We start from the raw sequence: 12,619 nt of genomic DNA, 5'->3' as shown, positions 1-12,619 counted from the left end.
ATGTCATACTATACAATGATCTCTTAGCACTTGAGTGCTATCAATTGTCAGTTGTCTGATGTGATTCAGGACCATACTGATTCTGATTCAAAAGTGCTCTAATTGCCCTTAAAATTTGTGTATGACCCTTTTGATGATATTTTTCTCTAGTCTCTCACCTATTTTTTCTCTCTCTGCCTCCCTCTATCTCTCTTCTTTACTCCCCTCCTCTCTCTCTAAAATTTGACTGATCGAATCATCAAAAATTTGGATTGGAAGCAGCTCAAATATTTTCAAAATTTGGGTTGAATTGGATTAATTTATAATCAATTTGCTTGTCTCTTCTCAGCACCAATCACAATTTCTATGATTACATTGTCACCACTCTAGTAGTTGAATGACAATCACTCAACTGAATTTGAGCAGAGATGAAAGTTATTAAAAATATTCAATAACAAAATTTAATTTAAATTAAAATAAATGTTTTTTAAATTGTTTTGTATTACTCATTTTACAATGTAAAAGGGTTTGTGTTTATAAAAGTCCAAAAGTATCCCACTTTAGAGTAGTTCAGTAGAAGCAATGATGAGAGCAGGCCTAGGGTACACATATGGTCTAAACTGGTCGCTTAGCCAGAATGCTTACTTATCTATCGAAAGAATCTGCAGCACTCCAGGTAATGATTCAATAAAAGAGTTATTCTTCTGTATGGAGCTAACGTCTCTATGAAATTACCCTATATCTAGTATAAAATATAAATTAATAAAACAAAATATTTACACTGGTAATAGGGCGAAGCCAACCATCCCTTAACATGCAAAATGTTTTAAAATATTGCAATATTATTAATACTATAGATGAGTAATTTGATTTATCAGAGTCCTTGACCAGTGGAGGCCTGTCTCTGCTGCTCAAGAAGCTCCCCCTTGCCATTTGATTGACAAGGCCGCACATCTCAACTTGACAATCTCAAACCTGTGATGCTGCTCTGCTGCTGCTACCAGAGCGGCAACTGTGCATGTGCCGCTACCTGGAAGTATATATAGCAAAGATTTTAAATAGGATATAAAATATCCATATTCTACAAGTAGTCATACAGAGTAATAAAATTATAATAAAAAGTAGAGAGAAGTGAGGTCTGCACCCTTGCCTGGGTTGGTGCACATGAAGGACTTGTCAGTCATCAAGCATTTATTGAAAAATTCATGGCACTCAAAAAAATACAATGCAATTAATCCATATTATATTGTGAAAAACTCAAACATCCATAGTACGATCCAGATGGATAAATAAATCATGAATCATAGAAATGACACTATATATGAAGCCAAACTTTCAGTCTGTGAGGACCTTCCTCACCAGATAGATATGTGGCCAGAGAGCTGCTGGATTGTACTGCCCTAGATCTATCCGCTGTTAAAGGTACACACAGGGCAAACATTTAGCTTGAGATACTGTATACAATGACATTTCTATGACTCATGACTTTTTATACATCTGGATCGTACTTTGGATGTTTGAGTTTTTTTCTAATAAAATATGGATTAGTTCATCGGCTTTGAGTGACGTGAAATTGTGGATAAAATTATAATCAAGGCTAGGGTTGATAGACTTTTCTTTTTTATTAGTTTTATGTTGGATGGGAACACATTTCCAAAAGTAACAGCTTCAAATATATTGGTCTATTTATTATTTCTATTTTATGCTGACTTTAAAGCATAATGTTTTAATCTGGAATTGATCTGTTGACTTAGTTTCCAAACATCTTCCATCCTTCTCAGCCTCAGATGACCTTAGAAGACACTACTTCAGTGATGACGATCTCCAGTGAGATGAACAGATAGCCCTCAGCAATGTGACCCAAGCGCATTTACTGCTGTTATTAAGGTCAAAAGAAAACGAGGACGTCAGCAATCCTAAAGCATCTAAGATATCCCAAAAATATTGATATTCATATTTATTTTCCTTTTGAAAAATGTTAAACTTGAATTAAAATTGAATCTGTGCCAATTATGTTAGAAATAGGAAGAAAGAAAAATTACATCAAATGGCATATGCATTCTAAATGATAAATTAATTTATCGTATTTATAATACTGTCTCACAAAATCACTAATTTAATATGCACTATTCTATAGAATCCACTATTATTGAATCATGGTATGGTGTTTCCATATGTGCTTAAAGAGACTCTACACTTTTAACAATTATTTTTAATTAGAAAGATCCCCTAATGATATGGTGATGTAAAGCTGTAAACTATGGAGGGTCTAGAAAACAAATGTCAATTTGCATGTAGCTCCACTGTGAGTAAAATGAAGCAATGTTCTATTGGAATCAATGAGTGGTCAAGGAAAGCTATGACAATGCCAGGTCCTCCAAGATTGACAAACCTCCTAATTTCTATTTTGGCCAACTAGATAAGGGTTCTGAATGTTGGATCCCCATCTATCTAACCATAATTTAAAATGTGGTTTTACACCAATCAACCATCCATTGTTCAGCTCAGTTAGAGGAGCAGAACATCAAAAAAAAGTGCCGGATTCGATGCATAACTAAGACCAACGGAGCTGAACAGATCCCACTGACTATAATGGGGTCGGTTTGGTTTCCGTTTGGGTGTCTGCTTATGGGGAACAAAGCTCTGCATGCAGGACTTTTTTGTCTGCTCTTTTTGGTGGAATCTGTAATGGACACTCTTTTTGGTGGAATCTGTAATGGAATGGAGCCTCCAACACAGATGTGAACATGCCCTAAAGTGTAGATACTGCAGTACAATAACCTGTGGTGCAGGTTCCTATTGATTGAAGCAATTTCCACAGGATATTGGACACAGAGGTTAAGAAAAAAATTTCAATACCAATAGTTTCTGCAAAATGGTATTATTTTATGTCATAGTAATACAATTTGTGCAATATAGGTATTGGAGAAATATCTCTGACTATTGCAAGCCACAGAGACTCATACAATAAGTTTTATAGAGGATGTTCCATTCAAAACTACACTTCACTGTGGCAGATCGGCAGATACAGGGCAATCACTGCTCACCTTGTGCTGTGAGAATCGCAAAAATATGTATGCACCATGCCACTGCATGAAGTGAAGTGCACATGTGCCTCTTGTTACAAGAAGACTACTGGGGGACATAACTAGGGCCAACAAGGTTAAGACCTTAGGAGGTCAGATATTTGAGCAAATCAATTTGAAATACATTGTATGCAGAAATCAGTTGAATCGACCATCAGATTCAATTCAGTCCAACTAAATTTGGTCCAAATATAGTGTCCCAATTGCCCTGAAAAGTCATGGAGGACACTCAGAGGTTCCCTAAGACTGTATTCAACCACTTTAAAGCACTTTAATGCTAAGACAGCATTAGTAATGTGAAAATTACAGTTACATATATGGCTACGGGTAAACACATGTAACAAACAGAATGTTTAAAAACACACTACACTGTCTGATTTTTTATAAATTAAAAAGCAATCTAAAAATTTCCCTGTGCTGTTGGGAGATGTATTTTACTTTGCCTTCTTATCTGTAAAATAGTGGGAGCCATTTTGGATGAATTAGGAGGTTGAATCACAAAAATTCTGGATTCCTGAAAAATTAGAATCTTTTGGGAAATTTGGAACAAATTGAATTTGTGTAGAATCGATTCACTCATCTCTAATGTTATCATTTTTTAAGATTAATTGTTTTGTTATAACTGGGTCAACGGGGCATAATTGCTATATTGGAAATACCTCTTAAGGTTGTCATATTTCTATGAAACCTATTTCATACAATGATACCCTGAAGTTATAATCACTTGTTCCTTGTAAAAAATAACTTACCTTTGAATAAATATATCTGTAAAGAATAAATCAAGGCAACTGAACGTTCTTGAAAACGTTTCACTCGTTCTTCCAACGAGATTTCTCAATTCTGAGTGATTGTACACAAATTCTGGGAATAAATATGTTGGAAGAACGAGTGAAACGTTTTCAAGAAATCTACAGTACGTCCAGTTGCCTTGATTTATTCTTTACAGATATATACCATGACCTGGATAAATGAGAACCTTCACAGACATTTTGAATAAATAGAATTTCGACATAATAGCCTACTATTTACTGTATAATTTTCAAAATATTTTAGTATTCATGAACGATTCATGAACATAGACGACTCCTTTCAAATATCCTTTTATATTTCTTTACTAACTTTCTAATTAACCTATTCAAGCAGTTAAAAATAATTATTTGCTAATCATTTTACCCAATTCACCAAATGTGCACCGGTCTATAGAAAACAGCAGCAGAATTAGTTCATGAGTTGGGTCTTAAATTTACCAAAAACAAAACTTTAACACAGCAAAGCAATTTGTTCAATGTGGCATAATGACTGTTGAATTCACAAATCAATATGTAAATTGACAAAAAATGACAATTTGTTCATCTCTACATACATGTTTTAAGCAAGAAACATTTCAGTTGCAATATTTCAATTTTATGCAGTTCATTTTTCATTAAAATATTTTTATAGAGCACCAAATTTATCACAGACATTACTTAGTAAATTTCCTTAAAACTGGATTACAGTGACATTCTGTTCTCTGCATCATCACACAGGAACAGCGTAGATTACAGTAAAGGCTCCATTGTTCATACATCTCAATTACTTTCCTGGAAAGTCAACCTGACTGTTTTTGGCGATTGTTCTAGTGCTAATTTGAGACATTAAACAAAACATAATGGTCTCTCTAGAGTACATTGTAATTGGATACTTTTTATCAGCTTCCCTGGGAATGGTAGTATCCCCTCTGTATCACCTATGGATATCAGAACATAAAATGGATTCAAAGGGTGACCTAATAATCTTGAAGTTGCCTTTCCTTAAGAATAGGATTTGCAAAGGTAATCTCACTGGCATTTTTGGACATTTTAGAGGAAAATCAAGGTACATTAAATTAAATACTGAAAATAATTTAAAGGAAAACATAGGATTGTTAAATGGGGTTCTGCAAATCACTGGTTTCATCAGATATGTGCTGTACAAAATGGCATCAATGTTGGCCCATTATTGCTCCTGGCATGCAAATGAAATTGGCAGGAAGCACGAGAGCCACAGAACTAGAGAAGCAGGGAATTTAACAAGTGAGTACTGTGTTTTATTGTTTTAAATTATTTGCTTATGACAGTTTACTTTGATTATCTATAAGAAGACCTTATTAAATATGTTTAATCACTAGGAAGTTAATGTCTGTATCCCTGGTGGTCTAGAACCGTTGAGGAGTTAATTTACATATGCCTGGAAGTCTATGACAATAAAGGTGTTATTGTTAGTGTCCCTAGTGATCTAGGGCAGTGCAAAGGTTATTGTCTATATTCCTGGTAGTCTAGTGCATTGAACAAATTAATGTCAGAAACCTGAGTGATCTACACCAGTGCATGAGATAATGTAAGTATCCCTGATGGTCTAGGGCTTGCTAGATGTTCTAGGAATTAATACACTCAGAGGCCTGGGAAAGCAAGGCTATTGATTTTACTATCTCTGGTGGTCTAGGACAGGGAAGAGGTTATAATGGAGGTCTAAGTCAGTTAATTTAATATTACTGGTGGGTGGCATTAGAAGGGTTTATGCTGCATACCTGGGTTTCCAGAATGGCTCACCTCTCTAGTCTCCAGTGTTGTTCTGGCTATAACAGGAAGCTGAACACTGATTGTTTAGCTCCCTGTTTCATCCTTGTAAGAAATGGGTATGAAAATGCTATAGAGAGAACGGTGCAGTTTTAACTATGCACACAGTTCTCTCTATGATAGAGCAGACTAATTCAGGATCACTCTGCCTGTTTATTATGAGGGAAGCTCAGGTAGACTAAACAGGATCAGCGTATCACTTGTGCTTATGAACTGCCACACAACTAAGGGGGAACAGTTTGAAGAGAGAGGGTTCCCAGGCACTTGGAAAACCACCCCTGTGATTCAACAATTTTTTATCTAAAATATTAACATACTTTACATTGAGACACATTTTGACAAACACGTTACACATCTATAATGAGAAATTAAAAAGTAGTACCTTTACTTTTACCTAGAGATTTTGATGGAATGGTTCCATGAAGAAAGCATTTTCCAGACAACGAAGACAGAGGAAAAAAAAACAAAAAAAAAAAACATTCATGAGTATATGTAAATGCAATCATTATTTGCTAATAAACAATGCTATTGATGAGCATGTGAAAAATGATGATGAGGATTGAAGGATGGAAATGCATGGCCCAAAGACTGGTGCACATTCAACCAACCTTGGACATGCTCAAGACACCCATGCTCTTTTTTAAAATAAAATTAAAATTTGAATGACGCAAGCAGATGGCACAACTAGCTACTTCACTATTAACCGGCAAGATGTTTGCATTCCAGAGACAGCTACAATGTGCTTTCAGAGTGAACCAATCAGCCATGCATCAATGAAAATTAATGGAGCCTTCGCTAGGTACAATATGATAAACTGAGAGTTTCTTATTCTAAATAGTGAACACTTTTATTTTTTGTCTTGGCAATTTTCATCCTGTCCCTTCAGCAGTTTATCCCAATCTGAGCAATACACTTTTTTTTTTTTTTTCAATCAGCTGCTTGATCTGATCCAATTGAGTTCAGTTATTATATTGCAGAAAAGGAAAAGGATATCAGGAGTGAGCACAAAATAAATAAGGATGTGGCTAAAATAATGTGTCAAGTTTTGCAGTCATACACAGCTTAAAAGCAATTTTGCCCATTGTTGCAGTGAAGGACTGAAGCAGCTACAGAACAGTAGGAAACAATGAAAAGCAGAGTGGAAAAGGAACAGAGCCCATACCTTGGTCGCCCATCATCAGGTGTGCCAGACCTTAAAGGGAAACAAGAGCATAGTCAGCAAAGCACAAGGGAGAATGGGAAGATGTTGCCACAGTAACAAAAAATGGTTTGTGACAAACAAGTGGTCTTCCTGCACAGTATCTGCATTTTAAAACGGAAAAAAAATGCATACTGGTTTTCAATCCCGATGGACAGACTCAGGGATAAAGAAGTTAATTGCAGTCTACAAACTCTAGTTGACCCTATGTTTCATATATTGATATTCCCAAAAAATATCAAAAAGAAGAAGAAATAAAAAGGAAGCAAAAATGCATTTGTAGGCTAACAAAGAGGATCGTCCCAAATGTCTTTTTGTTTTTCTTTTTTTCCTTAACTTTTGATGATTTTATAGTCAGCAGTTACTATCTATTCATTTTTTTATGTTTAAGAAGATCATCTGATATCAGGCTCATCAAAGAAGAATCTGACAAATGGGCTGGGTCTGGTCTTTTTCCCCTCATTAAAAATGAGTGCTTTGGATCATTAAATAAAAATAAATAAATAAAAAATTAAATTATTTAACACTGAAATGGTAATATGGGAGAAATCTATATGTGAGTCTACATGTGATCAGTGGGCCTGTATAGATGGAAGGTAATATGTGTGAGGTCAATGATACAAAAGTGAGGCATTCTTTTCTATGAATCTCTCCGGAGGCGAATGTTCCTTCGAAAAAGTAAAATTGGTGAGACGTATTAAATACACATCTCTTGTCACATCGGTTTTCATACAGCATTCTGTGCAGGCTTCAAAGAGTTGGCTAGAGAGGAAAAAGTTAGCCAGAAAATTTTAAGCAAATTGCTAAACAGTTGAGTCGTCTTTAATACATAAAAACACTACAGGCTACAGAAACTTATGATTTTTGGGCAACAGTGTCAGATATGGAAGAATATAAAGTGTTTAAGGATATGAAAGAAGAAATGCACAGTCAATAACCTGAATTAATATTTAATACAATGCATTGTGGGAGTAAAGGGGTTTTCTGGCATTTTCCTCTGGATAGGTCATCAGTATTTGACCAGTTAGGGTTCCGATACCCGAGATTATCTTAATCAGCTGTTTGAAAAAGCACATATGCACAGCTCATCCCCATTGAAGTGAGTGGCGATGAGCTGTGATGCCAAGCACAGCCACTAGACAATGTACGGCACTGTGCTTGGCGAGCTGCAAAAAGGCTGCAGCACTTCTATGAGCGTTAGTGCCTTCTCAAACAGCTGATCGTCCCGGTCGTCAGACCCCCACCGATCAGCTACCAATGATGACCTATCCAGAGTATAGGTTTTTTTTCTGTATGAAGGTGAAAGAAAGAACCTTTGTATCTTCACATGAAATCAAAAACTTAAATAGCTACAGTATGGCCCCATAGGCTGTTGTGGTTGAAGTATTTTGACTCCATACAGATAAGTGGTTGAATGGAGCCATAATACATCCGTGTGCGCAATCCATGATTTATGAAATGTTTTGTAGGCTGATATATTATTCTTGCCACTATTTGAGCGCATAACCATAATATAACCAAGTATATTTAATAGCTTATATTGCCAAAGGTATTGGGGTCATTTAGTAACCAGTAATATGCTTATTTTAGGTGTATTTCTGGCACATATTGTGGCGCACAGGTCCTTTGTGCCACAATTTGCGACTTTACCCTGCTGACGCAAGGTCTAAAAAAATTTGTGGGGAAGGGGGTGGGTGGGTAGGCCCATCTCATTTATCATTTTGTACACCTGGTTTAGGCGTAGAAAATAGTGTAACTGTAAGACAGTTCGGAAACTGTCTTACATTTAGGCGCTGCGGTGGATCCGCCAAATTCATTTAGAGGCTTGTGCCTCTACATAACTCTGGCGGATCCACCGCCAACTATAGGGGATATTAAGACCAGTGTCTAAAATTCTGGTCTTAATAAATTACCTCATTGTTATTATATTTTCCATTAAAGGGGTATTCCCATCTCAGACATTGATGATGATAAGATACACCCTTAATGTCAGATGGGTGTGGGTCTCACCTCTGCCATCAACGTCAGATAGCTGTGGCACATATCTCTAAAACATGTCCCCCCCATACTGAAGGAGAATGCACTGCTCAAGAGCAGCCACCCTCTAGTCATCACACTGTGGGAGTTCCAAAAATAGTTGAACTCTGACATAGTGGTGAATGGAGAGATGGCTGCGCATGTGCAGTGCGCTCTCCATTCACCGCTATGGGACTTCCAAAAATAGTCAAGCACAGTGCCGCTCCTTCACTTTGGAAAACCATTCTAAAAATAGCAGCAGGTCCCAGAGGTGAGACCTGCACCTATCTGAAATTGATGGCAAATCCTAACAATATGCTATCAATAGCTATAGGTGGGAATTCTTTATATAGGCGTCTTTTTAAATTTAATTTATTAAAATAATTAATTTAAAAGACCAATTAGAATATATAGCTGGAGTTTTTGATAAAATCTGTTCATGAAAGGGGTATTTCAGTTTAAATATTTTTTTTATTTTTTTTACTTATTTGTTTTTATAATAGGAAATTATGCACTTTTTTAATCTACATGCATTTAAAATTCTGTATGTGTATATATATATATATATATATATATATATATCCATAAAGAGATTCAGGCAGCACTCCCTTTAGTGCATATAATAATGCAGGTGCACGCGGTGGTCCCTCGATATGGGACAAAATTAGTAGAGAAGGAAAGTCCGCAGCACTCCTTTAAGTAAAAAAGTGAAATTTATTCACACATGTCAGACAACGTTTCGGTCCTCTCACAGGACCACAACTTGACTTGAAAATGGTCCTGTGAGAGGACCGAAACGTTGTCTGACATGTGTGAATAAATTTCACTTTTTTACTTAAAGGAGTGCTGCGGACTTTCCTTCTCTACTATATATATATATATATATATATATATATAAAATATATATATATATATATATATATATATATATCTTTCTAATATCAGGCAGAAGAATGGTATAGCCCATGTATCTATGGCCTAACTGAAACATGGCATTGGTCCTACACAGCATGTAGTCCCTGACATTCAGTAAACAGCAGTGGTACATGACATATATGTGCTGGACCAGCACAAAGGACACATCCATGCCATAAGTAAATATGACTAGTAGTGAAATCATGATTTTATTGTGGTCATTACTGTAACTACATTACTGTGTGTATTTACATATATCTAGGTGATGTAAAATGACTGCTGTTTTTTATAAAGTGCACAAAAAAAACAACACACAGATCTATTTCTACAAAGAGACTGACAGACATGATGTTGAGGTACTGCTGCCGGTAGTAATACTGTATATACCTTATATGTTCTGTTCCCAAATACACAACTGTTCACCTGTTAAGTGATTATCGGGGCAGATAACTAAAAGTAGGTCACATGATACTTGTGAAGGTCACAAGATGGCTCACATGACTGGTGCCATGTTTAGTCTTATCTAGCTCTACTAAGGATTCAGTTTACAGAACTAAAATGGGCCATACCATTTTTTGCTCTTCATGGAGAGGATACTACATTGATATAATAAAGGTCTGTGAGCAAAATTTTAAATAGATATATCTTAGAAAATGTATCAACATCCTATTCACTAAATAAATAAATGTAATCATTAAAACCAAAATTCCCCTTTAAATGCAGATTTGCCTTGATTAATTTCTATATGCTAGACTAAAAATTAAAAATGTGAGACATTCATTGTATAGACTAGACCTCACTAATATGTTTCATAATATCACTTAGAACACTGTTTCCCAACCAGTGTTCCTCCAGCTGTTGCAAAACTACAACTCCCAGCATGCCGCACAGCCAAAAGCCGTCCAGGCATGCTGGGAGTTGTAGTTTTGCAACAGCTGGAGGCACACTGGTTGGGAAACACTGACTTAGAACACCTAAAGATTATGATCCACCCAATATTAAACATCTATCACCAATATGTATGATAAGTTACTGCAATAGATTTGCATTTTTTTCACTAAATATTTTTAAGCAAATTAAATTACACACGATAATGTTATACAAATTTGTGATTTTTTTAAAATCGTTTAGTTTTACGAACTGTTATATTACTATACAGAATTTGTATTTTACATAGCATGTATAAGGTTTTTCAGGATATTTTTTTAATTAATATATCTGGCAGAAAGTCATTGTAAGGATCCTGAAAAAGGACTCGAGCCTAAGGACATTTATTTGCTGTTGCAGATGGTAAAAAAAGGGAAAAAAAAGAAAAAAAAATTACATAATTGGTATAAAGTGTTATCGTTTATAGTTGGGAAAAGATTATTTGGTATTATTATTATTATTTTTATTATTATTAGTATTATTATTATATTTCTTTTTTTAAAGTGTAATATTCTTAGGTTATGTTTACTTTAATATATCGTTATTAAAGTCAATAATAAATAGATGGATTTATTGGAGAAATATGCTATTTACAAGAAACAAAGCTCTTCTCTTATCAATTATAATAAAAAAAGCTACACCTGGGTGATTGATGAATGATAAGCTTTAAATGGCTTAATGTTTAGTGTAGTACACAGAAACAATAATTAAGATAAAAATAAAGTGACGGTTAAAGTAAAGATAGAAAATAAGCCAAACTTTCCAGGTTTTTAAAAAGTACCATAAGATGGAAAACATGAAATAAAGTGGCCAAGTAAATATATATATATAAAAAAAAAAAAACTGAAATAACACTGCAATAATATTAGAGCTGGAAAACAACCAAGTAAAAAGATTGGCAATAATATGCAAAATACCATATCTTTTTTTTAAAAGTTTAAATCAAAGTAAAGTGGCAGCTAAGAGCTAATGCTAGTGGATAATGGCGACTGCCTAGTATTTAAGTTGATTGTCCGACATCCAATAAAATTTTAAGGGGAGCTGGACAGTGTTTCATGGTGGCTAGAAAGAGGCTCAGTAGTCAATTGTCAGGGTACTTTCACACTTGCGTTGTTGAATTCCGGCAGGCAGCTCCGTCGCTGGAACTGCCTACCAGATCCGGCAATCCATATGCAAACGGGTACCATTTTTAGACAGATCCGGATGCAGATCCATCACACAAATGCATTGCAATACCAGATCTATCTCTCCAGTTGTCAACCGGAAAAACAGATCCTGTATTTATCTTTTCCAAATCCTTAAAGGTCTGCGCATGCGCAGACTGCAAAACCGGATCCATTTTTCCAGAACACTTGGGGCTGGATCCGGCATTAATGCATTTCAATGGAAAATAATGCCGAGTCCGGCATTCCGGCAAATGTTCCGGAATTTTGAACGGAGAAAATACCGCAGCATGCTGCAGAATTTTCTCCGTCCAAAAACTGTACAGTAACTGAACTAAAGACATCCTGATGCATACTGAACTGATTGCTCTCTATTCAGAGTGCATTAGGATAAAACTCAGTTTTTTTCCGGTATGGAGCCCCTAGGATGGAACTCAATACCAGAAAAGTTTAACGCAAGTGTGAAAGTACCCTTAGTGTGCAAATTAAGGTCAAAGTTGAGTTCCTTGATTGGCCCAAAGCGGTCATATATAGTTGTATATAGAACGTCACACTTAACAGTCATGGTGTTGGAACCAGAACATTAAGAAAAGGTGAGTGGTTTTCTTTTCTTTTTTTGCTTTATTTTGAGCACTGTCCAGCTGCCGTCTGAATTTCTGGGGGATTCTGGACAACCTCTATAAATGCTTATGTGCTTCCTATCCAATGAAATCCATCTATTTTTTTTTGTTCTTGTAATTT

At 35.6% G+C, this 12,619-nt stretch overlaps 1 protein-coding gene across 8 annotated transcripts in view; it reads right to left on the bottom strand.

Moving 5' to 3' along the window:
- The window catches only part of NRXN1 (neurexin 1), a 1,537,142-nt gene that overhangs the window by 1,366,946 nt on the left and 157,577 nt on the right, over positions 1–12,619 (bottom strand). For 6 of the 8 annotated variants that reach the window (XM_044290694.1, XM_044290695.1, XM_044290700.1 and 3 more), the window contains exons 3-4: positions 6,822–6,851; positions 6,042–6,053 (exon numbers count right to left, since the gene is read on the bottom strand). The exons of 1 other annotated variant lie outside the window; for it this stretch is intronic. In XM_044290694.1, the coding sequence (XP_044146629.1) occupies positions 6,042–6,053; positions 6,822–6,851 (42 nt within the window). The remainder of the gene's footprint in view (positions 1–6,041; positions 6,054–6,821; positions 6,852–12,619) is intronic. One more of the 8 variants, XM_044290698.1, reaches the window with a different exon arrangement.

This window comes from Bufo gargarizans, chromosome 4 (assembly GCF_014858855.1).
Source record: "Bufo gargarizans isolate SCDJY-AF-19 chromosome 4, ASM1485885v1, whole genome shotgun sequence".
In the NCBI taxonomy this organism is placed as follows: Eukaryota; Metazoa; Chordata; class Amphibia; order Anura; family Bufonidae; genus Bufo; species Bufo gargarizans.
This window is presented reverse-complemented; position numbering and strand designations above follow the sequence as displayed.